The 23,049-nt window shown below is 38.5% G+C and overlaps 2 protein-coding genes across 2 annotated transcripts in view; both read left to right on the top strand.

The window, feature by feature from the left end:
* Nucleotides 1-23,049, top strand: part of cacna1eb (calcium voltage-gated channel subunit alpha1 Eb) — a 128,118-nt gene that overhangs the window by 17,815 nt on the left and 87,254 nt on the right. Inside the window, exons 4-7 of the mRNA XM_089130865.1 lie at nt 6,080-6,183; nt 6,481-6,639; nt 17,000-17,190; nt 22,540-22,643. Coding sequence (XP_088986991.1) covers nt 6,080-6,183; nt 6,481-6,639; nt 17,000-17,190; nt 22,540-22,643 — 558 coding nt within the window. The remainder of the gene's footprint in view (nt 1-6,079; nt 6,184-6,480; nt 6,640-16,999; nt 17,191-22,539; nt 22,644-23,049) is intronic.
* On the top strand, nt 1,806-5,177 carry LOC148981333 (uncharacterized). Its single transcript, XM_089130716.1, has 3 exons — nt 1,806-2,626; nt 2,780-3,238; nt 5,087-5,177. Exons 1-3 carry the CDS (start codon nt 1,806-1,808, stop codon nt 5,175-5,177), a joined length of 1,371 nt encoding a protein of 456 aa, XP_088986842.1.

Below are 23,049 nucleotides of genomic sequence, written 5' to 3' on the forward strand. Positions count from 1 at the left end.
TCCAGTCTTACTAATTATTAAGTTAAATGCAAAATGGTTTTACAGAGAAATTAGTTTTTGCTCGTTTTATGTTGATTTTGATATCTAAATGCTCATAGGAACTGTTCTTAGTTTTGCCTGCAAAGATCCACATGACTGTATATTTGTATACACCCTTAAAAGAATTTCAATTTTTCTCTTGAAATGCCAGTTTGTCTTTCAAAATTCTGATCTTGAAATGGTGGTTAAAATCTGAAATCAGACCGATTATCCCTGCTACATATCTGACACACTTTTGGCTCCAACATACCTGACCTCTTTAAAAACAGTGAAAGTAAGTCAGACTTAAAAGAAAACTACATGTGTCATTTCACTCATCTGGGAACTGAAACAAGGCCAGTAGGCCATTGCTTGTGGCTTTCATTTCATCTGAAATTAATGATTAGCTGCGAGTGAATCTGCTGGGACAGAGCCAATTTGATATTTTTTTTCTTCACAGGTCTGCTGGGAACATATGGAGAAACTTTGCATTTGACATGATAAAACAAATATGAGTATAATAATGTTGAACTGACAGCTCACTGCTGTACTCTCCCGCAGTAGCTCACATGTGTCCTCCACTATTTTCCATAGCAATGGGTTATTCTCTACTGTAAAGCGACGTCTGGCTGATGGTATTTGAGCACAGTGATAATTTAATTAATAATAATAAAATTTGTTGCTGATTAGTTTCATCACTGATAACAATCCGCAACAAACAATAAGGTTCATTCTTGTTTGTTACGCAGCAACTGACTTCAGCTGAACATCAACCGATATGCATTATTTATCACTGTAAAGCTGCTTTGAAACAATCTGTATTGTATAAAGCGCTATATAAATAAAGATGCCGTTTGAGCTTCAGCAAGAACCAATGAGGTTCATTCCTGTGTTAAGGCCCAGACACACTGGGACGAATATAAGCGTGCGTTATTCGTCAGCGTTTTTCAAAGTGTTTTTTGTGTTCTCACCCAAGCAATTTTCGCTGACGATGAGCTGAGTGAACATGCAAATTCATCCCCTGACATTAGATGGCGCCCATTTGCTCTGCAATACCACTCCATAACAGTTCTCTTTTATCAAGATGTTTTAGTCGCTGTCGCGTTTTTCATGTAGTTTTTGTTCTGACACCAACGAGACCAGCAGCTCTACATTCATCTTGCCTTGCATCTTTCTCGTCTTATTTCGCGACGCTACTTGGTGTAGATCTTCTTCACCGTTGCATATGTGTCCTTGGCAAGACCGTTTTGTGTTTGAGTGCCCCCAAGTTGTGTTTTACTGTAACTTCAGAAGAGCCAATCTCAGTGGCCAGATAGTTTTTGACGCAGTGCGTCAAACTAAAAAACCGAATCCGAGGCTTTTTTTTTTTAAATGACGCTTTTACACGTGGCGTTTTACGCATCGGTGTGCACACTCATATTGGCGCCCTTTGTTTAATCACGAGGCGTTAAACGTCAGAGAATAACGCGCGTGAAATTCGTCCCGGTGTGAACAGGCCTTTACGCAGCTCGATTGAGCTTCAGTAATAGCAAATAAGATTCATTCCCGTGTTACGCCGCACGTTTGAGCTTCAGCAAGAACCCATGAGGTTCATTCTCGTGTTACGCATCACGTTTGAGCATCTGCTTGAACCAATGAGGTTCATTCTCGCGTTACGCAGCACGTTTGAGCTTCAGCAAGAACCAATGAGGTTCATTCTCGCGTTACGCAGCACGTTTGAGCTTCAGCAAGAACCAATGAGGTTCATTCTCATGTAACGCATCACGTTTGAGCATCCGCTTGAACCAATGAGGTTCATTCTCGCGTTACGCAGCACGTTTGAGCTTCAGCAAGAACCAATGAGGTTCCTTCTCGTGTTACGCCTCACCTTTGAGCTTCAGCAAGAACCAATGAGATTCATTCTCGTGTTACGCAACACGTTTGAGCTTCAGCAAGAGCCGATGAGGTTCATTCTCGTGTTACGCATCATGTTTGAGCTTCAGCAAGAACCAATGAGGTTCATTCTCGTGTTACGCATCACGTTTGAGCTTCAGCAAGAACCAATGAGGTTCATTCTCGTGTTACGCATCACGTTTGAGCTTCAGCAAGAACCAATGAGGTTCATTCTTGTGTTACTCATCACGTTTGAGCTTCAGCAAGAACCAATGAGGTTCATTCTCGTGTTACGCATCACGTTTGAGCTTCAGCAAGAACCAATGAGGTTCATTCTCGTGTTACGCATCACGTTTGAGCTTCAGCAAGAACCAATGAGGTTCATTCTCGTGTTACGCAGCATGTTTGAGCTTCAGCAAGAACCAATGAGGTTCATTCTTGCGTTACGCATCACGTTTGAGCTTCAGCAAGAGCCAATGAGGTTCATTCTCGCGTTACGCATCACGTTTGAGCTTCAGCAAGAGCCGATGAGGTTCCTTCTCGTGTTACGCCTCACCTTTGAGCTTCAGCAAGAACCAATGAGATTCATTCTCGTGTTACGCAACACGTTTGAGCTTCAGCAAGAGCCGATGAGGTTCATTCCCGTGTTACGCATCACGTTTGAGCTTCAGCAAGAACCAATGAGGTTCATTCTTGTGTTACGCAGCACGTTTGAGCTTCAGCAAGAACCAATGAGGTTCATTCTTGTGTTACTCATCATGTTTGAGCTTCAGCAAGAACCAATGAGGTTCATTCTTGTGTTACTCATCATGTTTGAGCTTCAGCAAGAACCAATGAGGTTCATTCTTGTGTTACTCATCACGTTTGAGCTTCAGCAAGAACCAATGAGGTTCATTCTCGTGTTACGCATCACGTTTGAGCTTCAGCAAGAACCAATGAGGTTCATTTTCGCGTTACGCAGCACGTTTGAGCTTCAGCAAGAACCAATGAGGTTCATTCTTGCGTTACGCATCACGTTTGAGCTTCAGCAAGAGCCAATGAGGTTCATTCTCGCGTTACGCATCACGTTTGAGCTTCAGCAAGAGCCGATGAGGTTCCTTCTCGTGTTACGCCTCACCTTTGAGCTTCAGCAAGAACCAATGAGATTCATTCTCGTGTTACGCAACACGTTTGAGCTTCAGCAAGAGCCGATGAGGTTCATTCCCGTGTTACGCATCACGTTTGAGCTTCAGCAAGAACCAATGAGGTTCATTCTTGTGTTACGCAGCACGTTTGAGCTTCAGCAAGAACCAATGAGGTTCATTCTTGTGTTACTCATCATGTTTGAGCTTCAGCAAGAACCAATGAGGTTCATTCTTGTGTTACTCATCATGTTTGAGCTTCAGCAAGAACCAATGAGGTTCATTCTTGTGTTACTCATCACGTTTGAGCTTCAGCAAGAACCAATGAGGTTCATTCTCGTGTTACTCATCACGTTTGAGCTTCAGCAAGAACCAATGAGCTTCATTCTCGTGTATGAGCTTCAAGAACCAATGAGCTTCATTCTCGTGTATGAGCTTCAAGAACTAATGAGGTTCATTCTTGTGTTACGAAGCATGTTTGAGCTTCAAGAACCAATGAGGTTCATTCTTGTGTTACGAAGCATGTTTGAGCTTCAAGAACCAATGAGGTTCATTCTCGTGTTACGCAGCACGTTTGAGCTTCAGCAAGAACCAATGAGGTTCATTCTTGTGTTACGCATCACGTTTGAGCTTCAGCAAGAACCAATGAGGTTCCTTCTCGTTTTACGCATCACAATTGAGCTTCAGCAAGAACCAGTGAGGTTCATTCTTGTGTTACACATCACGTTTGAGCATCCGCTTGAACCATTGAGGTTCATTCTCTTGTAACACAGCACGTTTGAGCTTCAGCAAAAACCAATGAGGTTCATTCTCGCGTTACGCATCACGTTTGAGCTTCAGCAAGAACCAATGAGGTTCATTCTCGTGTTACGCATCACGTTTGAGCTTCAGCAAGAACCAATGAGGTTCATTTTCGCGTTACGCATCACGTTTGAGCATGCGCTTGGACCAATGAGGTTCATTCTCGCGTTACGCATCACGTTTGAGCTTCTGCAGATCCAATCAGGTTCATTCTCATGTTACGCAGCATGTTTGAGCTTCTGCAAGAACCAATTAGGTTTGTTCTTGTCAAACAGGTTTCTGTTTATGACCGTTGATCAATGTTTATATGTGAATAAAGCCTAAATTCAATCTGCTCATCATATAAAGCAATCGTATCTAAATATTTTGACTAAATCGCTCAGTTCATATGGATTAGAACTTCTTGAAGCGTCAAAGTGTTAGTTGCGTGGATTGTCAATGGAGGGACATAAATCTCTCTGATTTGATTAAAAATGTCTTCATTAGCGTTTCGAAGATGAACGAAAGTGTTACGGTTTGTAATGACTTGATGGTGAGTAAATGATGACAGAATTTTCATGTTTGGGTGAACTACAGTAACCCTTTATGGTTCCCCATCTTCCCCTGTATCTTGTGGATGTGGACAACAAAGTTGCGTGAGCATATAGTGCGATCAGATGTTCAGAACACAGCATAGACTCGGCATGAAGCCTTTTCTTTCATAGTGTGTGAAAGATGAAGCATTTGCTGCAGATATGCTGATGATTCACCACTAAGTGTTGATAATGTTATTCCTCCATCTTCCTCCATCCCCTCCCCCTTCACTGCCTCTCAGAGCTCAGTTCAGTGTTGTGTGTAGGTGTTCATGTGTGGGTGAGCCCATATTCATTTCATGTTTGCATTTCAGCTTTTTCACTGGCAGGTACAAAGAAGCCTAATTGTGAAATAATTAATAGTGTTTGGTCATGTTACACTAATTGATAGAAATGTAAGCCCCAAAACATATTTGCTTGTTGTAACACATTGTTTTAAAAAAAAAACCTCCGTTAAAGACGTTCTCATACACTACAGTAAATTTGTGAAATGTTGTTAAATCTAAAGACACAAATTATTCCTATTTTTTTTAATTCCCCAAATGCTCTAAACATAGTACATATAGCCTACTGTAAATTCTCCATTGATTGATCAGGAAGCATTACATAAGTTCTTTCGAATCACAGATTGAAAGCTCTTCTAAGAAACCGCTGTTTATAAAAATGGATAATGAAACAGGCTCCTCTCTGTTCCTGTGGCAGATATGAAGGATTTGTTGATTCAAATCATGATGTATATAATAGTACGGACGTGGTGCAGTTCTTGAGGCTACAGAAAGATTCACAACCTTGAATTTTCACACCATTTACACCCCCGAGCAATGCTTTCATCCACTCACCCACTCACTCGCTCCATGGCTCGCTCTCTTTCTGACGCTCGCTTTTTCCTCTTGCCTCTTCCATACTGTAATTATTATTCTCTTATTCAAATCTATCCTAGAGCTCATGACTTTAAGTTCCTCCTGAATATTAACAATGGTCTCAGTGCTCACAGATATTTTTGTCAAATGTATTTATCACTGTGACATTTCTGGGAAGTGCACATACTGCTAAAACAGCTCTCACCAATGTTCCCACCGCATGCCATAGTTGGTGCCCACTTCCCATTTCTTTTGTCAGGTTGTTCACACCTACTTCATTAACATAATGCATTTGGTGAGGCATTTTCACAGCATTTACTAATTTAGTGTTTAATTCATGTTGCAATACATGCATGTTAATGAATGCCAATTATACCTAATGACGAACCTTATTGCAAAGTCTTATTCATTAAATCAAATTTTGTTTATATATATATTAATATGGTAGCACTTTATTTTACAGGTCTGTTCCGCGTGTACATATATGTACTTATCATAATTAAAATAACTGGGCAATAACTAGTAACCCTGAACCCCTAAACCTAACCTTGACCTAGTACTTTTTTTGGGGTACTTTAACCCCATTTTTACATCTGAACTGCTATTATCACTGTAGAGAATCACAACATTTGATACTGTAAATAAATAAATAAATCACCTTGAAGGGTTTTATGATTTAAGGTCAAATCAAGCATGCAGTTTTGACAAACGTAATGTTAGATGTGAAAACTATTGCATAAATTATGTCATTTATTTCTGTGTAATTTTTTTTTATATTTAGGACACATTTAACTGTTTTGATGAAGCCTTATTTCCCCTTTTCTTTTTTCCTCAGGATTCTGGCCACTGCTGGCTCTCATATGAATATTCCTGTGGATCTGAGAACCCTTAGGGCTGTGCGTGTGTTAAGACCCCTCAAACTAGTTTCGGGAATCCCCAGTAAGTTACTCATCCCATTCCCCACTACATATAACAATCAAAATCAAGGCTGAATCTGCTCCTGCACACCTGTCTGGAAGTTTCCAGTATACCTAGTACATTGATTAGCTGTTTCAGGTGTGTTTAGTTGGAGTTGGACTTGAACTCTGTAGGACAGTGGCCCTCCAGGAGCAGGATTAGGCAAAAGCAATGTCGTCTTGTTACTATAAACACATATAAAACACACTAGTTGGTATTAAAAGTAAAACCACTTATTGACAATAAGATCGTTGCACTAATCCATTTTGATTCCGCCAGGTTTACAGATAGTTCTGAAGTCCATTATGAAAGCCATGGTTCCCCTTCTGCAAATCGGCCTTCTGCTCTTCTTTGCCATCCTGATGTTCGCTATCATCGGTCTGGAGTTTTACAGTGGCAAATTACACCACACTTGCCTGCCGTATCCAGATATACTCGGTATGGAGAATCTTTTTGCTATTTAACTCAAGTGAAGTCGTAATATGGCAAACACAATACATCTGCCATACAGTATGTATTGATCTTGGGTGGTTTTTAAAGGTTTTTAAATGGTGCGATCAGGTCCTCCTGGGAAGTTTGTTTTTAGGAGTTTGTAATTGGTAATCACGATGTGAAGTCCCAGACAGCAAACTGACATTGAATCAACGTGGAAACGACGTCTCTCATGACATTGAAACAACGTTGATTTTGCTCATCGAATTAACGTTGAACCAACGTCAGACTTTTAAAGACTTTTTAGCATTCTTCAAAGCTAAATGAAGATCGAAAATTGGTTTGCTTTCATAATGTTGAAACAACGTTGATTTCAAGTTGATTTTCCGTTAGTTTTGAAAGAATGACGCGTCTGACGTTGGTTCAACGTTAATTCGATGAGCAAAACAATGTCAGATCAACGTTGTTTCGATGTCATATTTCCACGTTGATTCAATATCAGTTTGCTATCTGGGGTGTGTTCAAGTAACTTTGGTCGAAGCAAGATGGCTACGTACACTGTGGCTGCGTTCGAAATCGCGTACTATGAGTAGGTACTATATTTAAATAAGAACGTACTTCGCGACCATTAAAAAAGTATGTTCTATAGAGTATGAGGGTAGTATGAATGAGTTCGGACGTACTACATGCGCCATGTTGTTGTCGCGTCACATACGCTGTCACAACAATGCAAAGATTTAAAGAGCCCATTCCAGTGACTGCACCAGCTTCACGCTGTTTTTAGTTCTGCTTTCTGTTTTCATCTGCGTTTTTACGTCGTCCAAGCCGACAATCAAGTGGAGGCATCGGTCAGCTGCTCGCAGATCACGCCTTTTGTGGAATTTGTGGAATTAAATAACATTTATTTACCTAATAAATTTTACCTCATAAAACACACACACAAACACACATGTTGATTTTTGGCAAGGAAAAGCCATTTATTTGCTTGTGATATTACCGTCATTAAAGGATTAGTTCACTTTTGAAAAAACTTTTGCTGATAATTTACTCACCCCCATGTCATCCAAGATGTCCATGTCTTTCTTTCTTCAGTCGAAAAGAAATTAAGGTTTTTGATGAAAACGTTCCAGGATTTTTCTCCATATAATGGACTTCAGTGGAAACCAGACGGTTCAAGTTCCAAAAGAAACTTTCAGTACAAACTGCAAACTTGTTCAAAGGGCTTTAAACGATTCCAGACGATAAATAAGGGTCTTATCAAGCGAAACGATCACTCGTTTTTTTAAAAAAATAACAAAGTTTAAGTTTTATAAGATCAAACGCTCGCCTTGGTGTGTTCTGTGGTGCACGTTCGTGACTCTCCTGTTCGGACTCGTTCAACAAAATGAACAAATCTTTTTCCGAATCAATTCGTTCTTTCGCCGAATGAACCAAATGACTCGGAAAAAGATTTGTTCATTTTGATGAACGAGTTCGAACAGGAGTGCGTTACAGAACAGAGCAAGGCGAGCGTTTGAGCTTATAAAACTTAAACTTTGTTATTTATTTATAAAAAGAGTGATCGTTTCGCTTGATAAGGCCCTTATTCATCGTCTGGAATCGTTTAAAGCCCTTTGAACAGTTTGCACTGAAACTGTCTTTTGGACCTTGAACCGTTTGGTTCCCACTGAAGTCCATTATATGGAGAAAAATCCTGGAATGTTTTCATCAAAAACCTTAATTTCTTTTCGACTGAAGAAAGAAAGACATGGACATCTTGGATGACATGGGGGTGAGTAAATTATCAGCAAAAGTTTTTTCAAAAGTGAACTACTCCTTTAAATAAACATGAATAAATCAATAGAGATACGCATGTGTGTCTGTGTTTATCTCCTACCGTTACAGCCACGTCTCGGGTTACCGCCATATTCAAAGATGATGACAACAACTCCTCTCTCGTAGCATCATGGGATAGTAAAGTGTCCATCATATTCGCACTTCAGAATCTCGCCGGAAGTAGTAGGTCATCCGGGTACTTTTCGCCTACTGTTTTTCGCATTCTATGATTTCGGACATACTACTCTGCTCGCGTACTGTTTTTCGCACTATATAGTAGGGAAGTATTCGATTTTGGACGCAGCTTGTCATCAACCTTACTGCGCATGCGTAAAACCTCATAAAAGCTCTGTGAGATGATACAGATGGAACAGACGTCATAAAGTTCTCATGTTATTCTTCTGGCAGGATCATTTAATTTAGCAAAATATCTCAGCATTCACTGATGTGTCCAGGTCGCACTCACTCACCATTATATGTTTGGTCTAAAACGCTAGAACTGCTCTCAAGTTTTGCCGCAGGACAGCAATTTGTGAGTAAATTTAAATCATCTTTGCAGAACTGTGATATGAAGAGTGTAACATCAGTGTGAAAGTAAATAGCACATGACAGGCACAATAGCAATATAAATATACATATATATCAGTTAAATATGACTAAACATGCGTCATTATCGTTTTCAAATATCTCCGTTTTCATAATCCACACCACAACACGAAAATTGCATTTACAAATTTGCCCACTTTTTCTGCGTTTTCAAAAAGCTCAATTTTCGCAGGAGGGAAAACTGTCTCAGTGTGAACAGAAGGCCAAAACGGAGAGAAAAGGTGCGTTTTCAAATGAAAACTCGGTAACACTTTACAATACGTGTGCACTAATAAGCATTAATTCATGCCTTTACTAATGCACAGATAATACTGAATTAATTTGTAACTAATGATTATCTAAGCTATTCATTAATGATTACCACATTAGGAACTAATTAAGAGTCTGTAAGGTTAATGTATTAGTTCATGAATTGTTATTAATTCAATATGTAATTGTGGATTCATTCCATAATAACTCATTTTTTTAACTAATAGTGTTAATTACCAGAATGAGCCAAAGCCTTGTATTTCAACTTCCAGGTAATATGACAGGTACACTAATATGCATGAATACATGATTAATTACTTCATTGTTAGTGCAAATTCATGTGCAAATTACTACAATTACTAAATGACTAGTTAATAATGATGTGCCCCATCAAGTAAAGTCATAGCATAATAATACCTTTGCAAATCATTAGCTAATGATTAATTAAAGCAGACAACTGGAAGTTGAAATGCATAGCTTTGACTACTTGTGATAATTAACACATTAATTTACACTATTAGTTAAGAAAATATGTTATTAAGGAATTAATACACAATGATGCATTGAATTAATAGCAATTCATGTATTACTTAATCTATTAATCATATTGACTCTTTCGTAGTTGCTGATGCAGTAATCATCAATTAATGGTTTAGTTCTTCATTAGTTATACATTAACTCATGATTATCTGTGCATTAGTTAAGGATGAATTAATGCACATTAGTGCACCTGTATTGTAAAGTGTTACCGAAAACTCATTATTGTGGACAAGACCTGAGTCTGAACCAAGCAGGAGAAAGAAAAAAAAATCAAAAACATGGATGTTTACAATAAGTTCATCGAATCAAACGGTTAATTTAAATGTTAGTACATAGTAGTTAAAGACACATAAAGAAGTTAAAGACCTTCACTGTATAAATGAAATATAGATATAATGCTTTTAAAAGAATTCAGTCAAGAGCAGTGAGTGATTTTCTCTTTGCCATTTGTTGTTTGATTAACATTAATGACAAGGCAGCGAAAGGATTTATAGGCTGTTGCCACTTTAAGACCTGCATGGATCCAATATAATGTAACTGTGCACAAGCGTTTTCTTTCTCAACTATTTATGTTCACTTAAAGACTAGGGGTCGCTTACTCAAAACCAAAGTGTAGCTTGATGTCACCGTGAATGAGCATGGAATCATGGGAATTGTTGTCTTCACATCCACAGCTGATGGAAAGAAATCCCACAGACTCAGGCAGAAATCATATTCATGGATGAGCAAACGCGTTCAAGTTTTATTTGTTTTACGGTGGTATGAAGCAGGGTGGGCCAAGAACTGTGGGAGCAAATGCTAATGAGAGAGACCTGTGATCCTCGAGTCCAGCGGAGCTTTTATTTTGCTTATGCTGCAGTCGGCCATACATACAATCATTTGAGTCTGTTGAAAGTTATGTTTATTCCCAAAAGAGTTCATATTATGCCCTGGTTGAGGATTCTCAAGGCTGGCCCATACCTGTTCCCTCTCTTGCATTGATAGGCACTTCAAGTCCTTAAAGGGTTAGTTCACCCAAAAATGAAAATGAAGTCATTAATTACTAACCCCCATGCTGTACCAACCCCGTAAGACCTTCGTTCATCTTCGGAACACAAATGAAGATATTTTTGATTAAATTTGAGAGCTGTATAACTACCACATAGACTTCCGGGACTGGCTCTTGACGGCCCAGAAAGTCAATGAAGAAAATGTTTAAATATTCCATGTGCCTACAGTGGCTCAACTATAAGTTTATCAAGCGACGAGAATACTTTTTGTGCGAAAAAACAAACAAAAATAACGACTTTATTCAACTTTTCCTTTTTTTTCCTTGTTGGCCTGAAATGAGACTTCCATACGATTTCCACGACGCATGAGCGAGAACTGAACTGAAGTAGTGTAAGGAGATCGCAATTCTCGCGCATGCGTCGTGGAAATCTAAGGAAGTCTCGTTTCAGGCCTACAAGGAAGAAAAGGAAAAGTCGAATAAAGTCGTTATTTTTGTTTGCTTTTTCGCACAAAAAGTATTCTCGTCGCTTGATAAACTTATAGTTGAGCCACTGTAGTCACATGGGATATTTAAACATTTTCTTCATTGACTTTCTGGGCCGTCAAGAGCCAGTCCCGGAAGTCTATGTGGTGGTTATACAGCTCTCAAATTTAATAAAAAATATCTTCATTTGTGTTCCGAAGATGAACGAAGGTAATTAATGACTTGGTATTTTATTTATTAATGACTAATTTTTGGGTGAACTAACCCTTTAAAATCTGGTTCAAGAGCTGAAGCCAGTTTCAGCCACTCATTGTTCATGTCAGCTTGCCGTTCAGCAAGATCTTTCTTGAAGGTAGTCTTGAACCTTACACAGAAACACAAAAGGCTGGGTCCTCATCAGAGACCGTCATTATGACGCAGCATCACAGTGCATGAGATATAAGCCTCGAAGAGTTTAGTTACATACCTGAAGTAGAAGATAATGAAATATGAACACTAAATCAAATTGATGGTTAAAAAAATAAAATAAAGAAATAAATGGTTCTATGGATCTGGATGAGTTTTAAATTGTAGATTTATACTGCCCTACAAAGCAAAAAGGCAGTAACTACGCAGAGCGCAGAACTGAGAAAAATGACTTTTGCTTGGGCTTTTTGCAGTTACTGTACAAACGACTACCATTTTTCTCTAAAACGACACACATTTAACATAAGATGTTTTGTCACATAACAAAGGATGCCTTGAACGTCATGAAAATTGTAATAATTAATGCTTTACCAAAACTGCAGTTACTGCCTTTTTGCTTTGTAGGGCAGTATAAATATCTTCCATATTTTCTAACCGACACGCCGCCAACTGGGAATCTCAGGGCTCAATGAAATATTAGTTTCCACACTTGTAATTACAACTTTGTAGTTTGGTTCATGTGTGTTTAACTTGTTAAACCAATCTTTATGACCTGACTTCAGCTAAATCTAACAGCCAGCGTTTTTGATGATTTTCACAAAATTGCATTTGTTTTATTTTTTGTATGAATATCTGAACATGCAATGTATGAAAAAAAAAAAAACAGAGCCTCTGCTTTTAATTATTTTGCTTTTTAGTTAATGCATTATTTGTTTTATCTCCACTTGAATGTGGGTAAATTTAAAAAAAGCAACATTTGGAAGTTTGTCTTATAAATTACGGAAATTTCTGTCAGTGGAGGGGAAAGAGTTAAGGGCCTCTGGAAAATTATATCAGGACAACTGTGATTGGCTGAAGGCACAAGCAGAATGCTTACAATCCCAAGCCCTTCATTAGCATTTATCCTGAGCTGTGACATCGAAGGCAGTAGATAAGGACATAGATCTATTTCACACTCCAAAGAAGAACCAGAATGAGGACAAGATCTAATCTTATTAGCAATATTATTGTGTGAGAATACTCAGACATTTCTGAAAGGCCTTCAATGGAGAAAGATGCCAGCAGAGACTAACAAGGCCATGATTAACAGTATACTGTTTGACTGTAATTGAGGTGTTTCTCAATGGGAAAGCTGCGTCCTAGTAAGGCTGCAAAACTACTGTAGGCTTCCACGTCATCAAGCTCCTTCGAAGGCAGTCTCAACTTTAAGCATCCTAGGAAGTACATGGGAAAGCAAAGTAACTTGCATTACTTGGATATTTAAAAGTTACTAGTTACTTTATAAAAGTCATTTTGATTAACTTGCGTTACTTGTAATGCGTTACCTCAAATATAGAACCTGATTTTACAAAGTCAAACACGTTCCTGGGTCAACATCTTTGTTGATCCTGGAACAAAATTCCAATCAACCCGATTTAAGGGACAAGTTTACAGTTTATGTCACGTTTAGGCAGGTTTAGGTGCTTCTACATCAGTGATAATCACCTATCCTTTCCCAGATAGCAAACTGACATTGAATCAACGTGGAAAAATGGCATCGAAACAACGTTGAACCGACATTGTTTTGCTCATCGAATTAACGTTGAACCAACGTCAGATGCGTCATTTTTTCAAAACTAACGGAAAATCAACGTTGTTTCAACGTTATGAAATCAAACCAATTTTCGATTTTCATTTAGCTTTGAAGAATGCCACGTCTGACGTTGGCTCAACGTTAATTCGATGAGCAAAATCAACGTTGTTTCGATGTCATGAGAGACGTTGTTTCCACGTTGATTCAATGTCAGTTTGCTGTCTGGGTTCCCTCTGATTCCAGGAATAAGTTATGAGTAGGGGTAGGATTAGGGGTAGGGATGCGGTCTAAATTTTCAGACAGGATCAACAAAAATATGTCGAACCAGGAACGCATCTAAAGCCTAGTTCACATTACATGATTTTAAGCCTGATTTGCAATTCGTTGAGCTCACCGACAGGTCAGAGAGTTATCGCGTGCAAACCTCGGGGGATAAGCGGGCGATAAATGCTCGCCAATCTGTTAGTGTGAAAGAGCCAACAACGCACCAAAGACGCTTGCAGACGCCAGAAAAATATCTAGCATGCTAGATATCCAGAGATGTTGCATGACTCAACCTCACGTGATGTTACGCACTACAGCCAATCAAAGCAAAGTTGAGGTCACCGGGTAAATCTTATTTTTTCTTTTTTTGCATTTTTTTCTCAGAGCAAATCATTGTGCAAACAGTTTGCAGCACTAGTTTCTGTCTGACGTCCATATTCGCTTGTTGTGTTCTTCGCCTTCTTCGCTGGGTATTGGCGCGCGTGCTGTTTTGCGTCATATCCGGTTTGTCTTATCGCGTGATTTTTCTTAACAAAATGTGGTTTGTCGACAGTACAACTCGTGTAGTGTGTTACCTCCTGTTGTGGATCAATCACGTTGTGTCATGTGGTGTGAACAGCTCAACAACTTGAACACTCCTGATTTCACTGAGAGCAAGTCATGTAGTGTGAACCACACAGTTCAGCCCGACGTTTTAAAATCATGTAGTGTGAACTAGGCTTAACTCAGCAAAATCAGGATGTGCACTGAACTGATTGCATTGTACTGTATTATAAAGTCAGTTAATCCAAAGATTTTATGGAAAGATTAAGTTTCCTTGGTGGAATTTGAGATATGCTTGGGATCATTAGCCATGTTTCCATCCACTTTCCATCCACTCTGAAGTTCCGGTTAAAAAAACTCATGCGAATAAAGCTGGTGAAAGTGTGTTTCCATCCAACGGCTTTAAAGCGAATAAAAACCTGTACGTAATGACGTCACCTGCTGTTTTGCGATCAAATTGGTATATCGAATTGATTTTACGGTGTTTCCATTAATTTTCGCACTGAATCGAACAACATTCAAGCAAACTTTTGCGAACAAAGTTTTGTTAGACAAAACGGTTCGCCATCTACCAACAAATGATCAATATTTCACAAGTTGTAGCCTAATAATGCTTATGTGCCAGCTGATATGGATGGGATAATGTATGCGAGGCGGTTGTTCAGGCTAACAACCGCCTCGCTATACATTATCCTTCTTATTACATATAAATCAACCAAATAAATAAATCAATCAATAATTTGACACAACATATTGACTTAAAAACGAGTTTATTGATTTAAAAACGAGTATTGCTTCTGCTAAAGAAAATAGTCTGTTCCGTCTCTGAACTGCGTCCATGGCAACGGTGTTATGCTTAGCAGCGCAGCGGTCTGAACAAGAAATAACAGACCACATTATACATTACAATTCAACCAAGCCACGTAAAAACAAGCAAAACTAACCTAAGAAAACAACAACGCTATAAACATTGCTATGATGGTGCCGATGCACGTAAATGCCCGACGACAGCGGAGGTGACTGTGGTGTGGGAACGACAGCGCTACATCAGTTCTGGGAGATCGTGGTTCACGGAAACCCTTTGGTTGAAGCATTTTCTTACTTTGTCCACTTACATCTGTCTTTGTTGACATCCGCCATGTGTGCGCAAACAAAGCTGGACTGGCCGGAAATGAACCCGTCTTCTGGCGTGTTGCAACCATAAAAGGGCCTAAAACTTAATCGCAATGCAATATTTATTAGGTAAATAACGTTTCCATCAGCTTTTATCGCATTAGCAGTATATCGATCAAGAGAAAATCCGATGAGACCGAACGTATTTCATTTAAGCCGATATTCATGAAATTTCATCGAATTTTACGGTTTCCATAAGGTATTTTTCATTCGATATCAATTAATTCGGATAAAAAACGTGTCGATGGAAACATGGCTAGTGTCTAAGAGACGGAAACATTTTTGGTTTTGCCCTTTCACATGCCATTGGACAGTCTCATTCTACCTTTTAATGCTGAGGAGGATTCTTGTATAGAAGCCTCAAAAGAACTCATCTATTAAAGTCCCCGTGAACCGAAAGTTGCAAACGATTTTTCTCCAGTGCTGTGACGTATTTCCAAGTGAAACGGAATATTGAAAAGAGGGCAGGGTTTTACTCTAGCGCTCCTCCTCTCCATCTCTCTCTCATAGCAAACTACAGTTTTAGGGGAGTGGTTAAGCGTTTCCCCACCCAAACTGTGAAACCTACGTCATCAGAAAAAGAAACCGTTCCAGACCGGAAGTAACTTTACAGATTTTGATTAAAGATTGCTAAGGTAAAACATTTTTTTTATATATATTCACTTGCACAGATTAATTGTTCACCACAAGACTAGTAATATACGCTAACAAAGTAAATAGGTTCAATTTTGATTTCACGGGGACTTTAAGGGCTGTTTCACTAGGATGCAAGCCTGGCTCCGCCCTCCTACGTACTTCCGCTCAATTTTTCATTTTCCTTTACGACTACGTCTGGGATTGTGGTATATTCTTTGGTTTTCTCCGGTCAATTTTTTACCGGTCCAATCAGCGAAGAGAGGGAGTGGCTGAGAATGCTGCACAGAGGGAGTGCGCTAGTTTGAGTAGTCATACATCATGACCAAACATTAGCGATGATTGGTTATGCAGATCCAGAGTGACTCTGGGCAGATCCAATAGTTTTAGGGCCCTATTTTAATGATCTGAAACGCAACTATGAAGCGCGAAGCGCAAGTAACTTTGTAGGCGGATCTCGGCACTATTGCTATATAACTGGCGGGATAAATGACTCAAATCTAAAAGGGGTTGGTCTGAAGTAGCTTCATTGTTCATAGGTGTGGTTTGGGCATAACGGGAAACAACCCAATAATAACATCATATCACATTCAGAGCGTGCCATTGTTCCATGGCGCAATTCTATTATAACGGCGCATTTACCGACGAGCTTCACAATCCGTTCACAGCCAAAGAGATTGATGTTCTCATCAGGACCGTAAAAGAAACATTGGGAATGGAAGTGACATTGGGGATGGAACAAACCCACCCAAACTAGCTTTGGTTAAACATGCATATAATAATTTGGGTAAATGGGTAAGCTTTATGCCTATTTTTCCCATCCTGATGGACACAGCAATGATTTGCACAATTCTAAAGCTCTAACTTTAAAGTCTGCGTTAGTGATTTGAATGTACAGTAAACGTATTTATTTTGAACTGGAAAGCAAACAAAGTGAGCATATATTGTGTTCAGCTAATGTTTGTTTGAAAAAAAAACATACTGTTGTTTATCAAAAAGACTACAGGGCCACGTTTCTGCAATCTTTAGATTTGCTATATCTGTGTAGTCACTGAATGCATCATTGAATGTTCCCCTCACTATTCTTTCAGATAATGAGACCGTGGACTCTTCTGAGGTGGACTTTGCGTGTGGAGTGAGGAAGTGCCCTGATAAATACACCTGCATTGGCTCATGGATTGGGCCCAATGATGGCATCACTCAGTTTGATAACATCTTGTTTGCAGTACTAACGGTATTTCAGTGCATTACCATGGAGGGATGGACTGCAGTCCTCTACAATGTGAGTTCATGCAGTTTTATAGTTGACTGATTGGATTTATGTTTACATTGATAAAATACTCAACGTTTATCTAAACTCATCCTCATTAACCTATACCATATATAACATACGGAGCTGCAGTGCTTGCAGTGATTTCTATATACAAATATGACAGGAACTGAAAATCTTTGCTTATTAAAGTAACTCATTTATGCAGGATTTTGCTCCTTATAAGGCGAAATGGTGGTGAAATCATATCTATATCTCTATATCGCAATATCTGTCTATATTGCATTTATTCAAACATAATGTTTACTGTGCAGACAGCAATAATTTATTGGATTTTACATAAAAATAATAAAAAAATATAGCTGCGAGCAGCGATGGCGGGCCCAAGCCGGTGGCACCGCAACCCCGGTTCCTTTAGTTACCTAAAGGCACCCGGGTAGCGGTGCCGAAGGCTTTGGCCCTTTTATGATTAAATGTTAAAACGGCTTGCCATACTCTGTCATTTCGACTAGTCACAATTATGTTACAGATGTCTTAAATGATAATACAAACTATCCAAAATGTAATTACGAATAGACAGAAAGACGTTGTTGATATCTACAATGTTAATTCCGGACAGGCAAACTTAGCTTTTAAATGTTAAAAGGGCTTGCCATACAGGGACGTAGGCTCAGAGAGAGGCTCACCATATTCAAACCAAAATATCTGACTTCCTCTTGGTCCGAGCTAATGACTATGTATTAGAAAGTTGTCCGGCTTGAGGAGTAAAATGTATATACCGATTTTTGTAACTGTAGATAAAACTAACAACCCCACTTTTGTCAAAAGGTGGCGCTATTTAGTCCTTGCACATTGCCCGTTTCTGAAACTTTGCACATGTCTACTGGCTAATAAATGTGATGTATCTGTTGAGTTTCAAGCAATTTCAATTTCAATTTGACTGTTGAAAAGAAGTGCGCCGATTAGATACTCAGGATCGGTATCGGCTCTGACACTGCCATCTTTGACGAGGCTGATTCAAATTCTATATTGTGCATATACTATTCTGTTAGGCACAAAGGCACAAAAACTTTCTAAAGTACCATAAAGTTTTTGTGTACTGTATTATTAGTGTTCTGAAGCTATTATGTGATATAGAAATTAATATTTAAGTAATTAAATTCAAGAACACAAACTTTTCCCTCTCTGCGCCTGTCAGTCATTCTCCATTCAGCATTCAAACAGCACGTCACATTCGGTTACAGTCAATGATGAAACGATCTTCAATGATTCAATGTTAATCCTATTATACTGGATCTTTAAGATAAAGGTCTAAAGGTCTATATTTTCGAATGAAGAAACTTTTTCTTGCTGGACTTTATTGCTGTAACTTAATCGTGTTACTTTCTACCGGGTGTCGGACGCTGTCGGTTAGATCACAACACTAGAGTCAGAGCACTATAATTGTTCTTCACGCACACAGTAACTGAAATTTAAAACCTTTAAAAGAAAAGGCTCAATAAACTATTGCATAGATAGATAATGTATAATACACTGTTCATAAATATGTATTTCCTTTGTGCTTTGAACTTTTCAATACGGACTCAATGCGCTGTAACTTCACGTGGCTTCAAGCACATCATTCTCCGCTCGGGATGCACATAAGTGCTTTGTGCTGCACCGTATTGGAGCCGTAATATCATAATGCAGTGACGTAATGACAGATTATTAATTGCCTTTCAATTATATGTTGCTTTATAGCAGCCATGGCTATATTTTTTTTATGATTTTTGTTATCTTGTTTTTCATGAATGTATTTTTCAAAAATAAGAGCAATGTGTATTATCTATTATTAATATGGTTTATAATAGCATTTTTGTCATAGATTATGACAAAGTAATCATATGATCCACCAGCGAGGAACCAGCAGAACAGAGTGAACATTCTTTCTGTTTAGTTCAATCCTACTTAATAGGAATTTATTTAAAATGCACGCTCTACTCCACACCATTAATGTCTTGTGCGGACATCCGTATTTTGACTTTCGGTTTTAAGTAAGCGATTTAAAAGCTCCCAAGTCCCAGCGGAGTCACACGTTGATTAACCGGTGGGAATATACACAATAGGCCTACCTGATATTGAACACAAGAGGGCAGTATAGCACTACGTATGACTCAGATTATTATTTTTTCATGAATTTTACAACAATTCTGGCTGTTTTTGAACGTAAACACAATTCTTAAATGAAAAAAAAGGAAAAATTGGGGAAGTTATAATATTTGTATAATTTAATTTAGAAACAAATGATGTATAATTACATTTTTAGAAGATATGAGGCTTTTAGTGTTTACTTTTTTGACATTACTTTAATCTTTTGCCATAGTTGCACATGTCTATTGGCTAATAAATGTGATGTATCTGTTGAGTTTCAAGCAATTTCAAGCATGCTAAGAGTCCCAAAAGCATCAAAAAATAATGTTAAAGTTTGTTTCGTTGCCACGGCAACAGTATCAAAGATATCAAAAATTCATTCACAGGTCTACATCTGCCGTGTATTTACATTATACAGATGAAGTTTAAAGCAAATCGGTTAAAAATAAGAGAGTGATTTCAAAGCATTTTGAAAGTGACACACTTCCTGCTGCCAGTTGGTGGCGCTATAACTTTGACTCACAATAGTCACATCCATGTGATCGGTCTCTTACAGCGAAAACACTGCTGAAGTTTCATCAAGATCAGTTAATGTATGCTGAAGTTATAACACACATCCTGTTCCATGTTTCTCGCCATAATTTCGTTTCCTCGCCACGGCCAAACCGTTCGAGATATCAAAAATCCCGTGGCACTTTTTCATCCTTAATGTCTTGACTTCACGCTGATCGAGTTTCGTCGAATTTGGTTCAGTGCTCTAGGAGCAATAATTTAAATTACATTGCATGTGTTTTAAACACAACCCTAAATAGCCAACTTCCTGTTGGGCTGGGGTAAAAAGTAAGAGTGTGAAGTATATATGAAACGATGAGATCTATATGTGTACCAAGTTTCATATTATTACATGCAAGTGTGTTTGATTTATGGACCAAATTTTCAGACCAAGTTTATTGACCAAGTTAATCTGATTAATAAACTAATTATATAAAACTATTGTCAATTCACTACAATTAAACTAGTTATATGCCTTTACTTATAAAAAATAAAAATAAAAACTTATTTAAAAAATACCAGGCTTGAGAAATGTATTTTCTTTATGCAGGTCATACACACAGCAGTGAAATGGTTAAGCCCCCTCCCCCTGCACACACACACACACACACACAGACAGCCAGCCAGCCAGCCAGCCAGCCAAAGACACAGAGACACAGAGACATGTAGGCTCAGAGTGGCCATATTCAAACAAAAATATCTGACTTTCTGTGGGTCCTAGCTAATAAGTGTCAATTAGAAAGTTGTCCGGCTCGAGGAGTACAATATACATACCAATTTTGTAACTCTAGTTAAAACTAACCACCCCACTTTTGTCAAAAGGTGGCGCTACTGAGCCCTCACCACGCCCGTTTCTGAAACTTTGCACATGTCTACTGGCTAATAAATGTGATGTGTCTGTCGAGTTTCATGCAATTTGAAGCATGCTAAGGGTCTCAAAAGCATCCTAAAAGCATCCTAAAAGAAGGGTAAAGTTTGATGCGTCGCCACGGCAACAGTTTCAAAGATATCAAGAATCCATTCACAGGTCTACATCTGCCGTATGTTTACATTATACATATGAAGTTTGAAGCAAATCGGGTAAAAATAAAAGGGTGATATCTAAGCATTTTGAAAGTGACACACTTCCTGCTGCCAGTTGGTGGCGCTATACCTTTGACTCACAATAGTCACATCCATGTGATCGTCCTCTTACAGCGAACACACTGCTGAAGTTTCATCAAGATCAGTTAATGCATGCTGAAGTTATAACACACTTCCTGTTTCACATTTCTCGCCATGATTTCGTTTCCTCGCCACGGACAAACCGTTCGAGATATCAAAAATCCCCTCGCAAACTTTCATCCTCAATGTCTTGACTTCACGCTGACCGAGTTTCGTCGAATGTGGATCAAAGCTCTAGGAGGAGTATTTGACATTCCATTGCGAGCGTTTTACAAACAAACCTCAATAGCCAAATTCCTGTTGGGCTGGGGTAAAAAGTAAGAGCGCGAGGTATAGATGAAACGATGAGATCAACGTGTGTACCGAGTTTCATATTATTACATACAAGCGTGTTTGAGTTATGGACCAAGTGTTCGGACCCCGTTCCAGGGGGCGCTGACGAGCTGCCCTGCCACGCCCGGGTACCATCTTCAGCCCGGCTCTGATGGCCGCGGGTTCTGACCCGTGTGCAAAGTTTCAAGAGTTTTCGAGCACGTTAAGGGCCCCAAAAGTGCCCAAAAGGTAGCAAAATAATAATAATACTAAAGAAGAATAATAATCCCAAGGAAAACAATAGGGCCTTCGCCCTTTCAGGGCTTGGGCCCTAAATAATCTTCAGGGCCCGGTTTTTCAAAAGTAATCCACTAGGATTTTGGATAACGGATTGGATCAATTCTTGAAAATGGGTTTTTCAAAAGAAAAAACGGATTACATAATCGGATTAGATCATGTATGTAATCCAATCTTGGATTGAATCCAGAACACACCTTTAGGTTGTTTTTTTCATAACTTTTTTTGTAGGATTTGGATCACTTTGATCCAAAAAATGTGGATTAAACTGAACCCATCAGAAGGGTGGATTCAGCGTGGATTTCATGCCCAAAATGTAATGACAACTTTAAAAATGTATCAAATAATACTATATTTGGATCATGCAGTATCTTTCAAGATATCCTATTTATTCATAAGGTTTTGATTTTATTTGTTCATCCGTCAGGCTACAGTGGCTTTGGCCTCATAAAATAATCCCTCAAACAGCTGTCAAAATTGATCAAAAACAATAAATTGTATTCTGTCACTAATTGATTTCACAATCAAAAATATTTTTGTTTTTAGAATATTTATTAGTGATATATATTTGAATTGTGTTATAAATATCCTCAATGTACAGTGTTTGTTACTTGTTGTGTCTACTTGTTGCTCTTTACATATAGTTCTACATTGTGATTTCCTATCCTGTTTGAGCACTGGTTATCTTGGTGATCCTGAAAAGTTCCTATCCGGATCAGATTGATCCAATCCGATGTTGCTTTGAAAAACTGTCTCAAAAAAGTAAGCTGGATTACGTGATCACCGATCGCAAAAATTTTCGGATCAATTTTATCTGGATTAAACCTTTTGAAAAACCGGGCCCAGAGGTGATTATTTTCTACTCAGGTTTTACTTTATTCATTGATTATTGATATTTTTCCACAGACTAATGATGCTTTAGGATCCACATGGAATTGGGTATATTTCATTCCTCTCATCATTATCGGCTCGTTTTTTGTGCTCAACCTTGTTTTGGGTGTCCTTTCTGGGTAAGAAACTTACAAATACATCCCAAACATTGGAATTCTGTTATTATCTGTTCATGCTCATGATTTCATTTTTACCATCAAACACAAAAGGACTGTAACTTTCAAGCATCAAAAGAATGCAAAAACACATCTACTTATTAAAGGAGTAGTTCACTTTTTAAAAAAAACTTTTGCTGGTAATTTACTCACCCCCATGTCATCCAAGATGTCAATGTCATTCTTTCTTTAGTCGAAAAGAAATTAAAGTTTTTGATGAAAACATTCCAGGAATTTTCTCTATATAGTGGACTTTATTGGGAACCAAACAGTTCAAGGTCCAAAAGACAGTTTCAGTGCAAACTGTTCAAAGGGCTTTAAAAGGTTCCAGACAATGAATAAGGGTCTTATCTAGCGATATGATCGCCCA

This window comes from Pimephales promelas, chromosome 5, assembly GCF_988280905.1.
Source record: "Pimephales promelas chromosome 5, fPimPro1.hap1.1, whole genome shotgun sequence".
NCBI classification, from domain to species: domain Eukaryota; kingdom Metazoa; phylum Chordata; class Actinopteri; order Cypriniformes; family Leuciscidae; genus Pimephales; species Pimephales promelas.

What these genes read in the sequence shown, in the direction of transcription:
- LOC148981333 (XM_089130716.1), top strand. Translation starts at nt 1,806, where the DNA reads ATGAGGTTCATTCTCGCGTTACGCAGCACGTTTGAGCTTCAGCAAGAA. An exon ending in CTTCAGCAAGAACCAATGAG is followed by an intron (nt 2,627 to 2,779) that starts GTTCATTCTTGT and finishes AGAACCAATGAG; the next exon opens with GTTCATTCTCGTGTTACGCA. An exon ending in CTTCAGCAAGAACCAATGAG is followed by an intron (nt 3,239 to 5,086) that starts GTTCATTCTTGT and finishes TTCCTGTGGCAG; the next exon opens with ATATGAAGGATTTGTTGATT.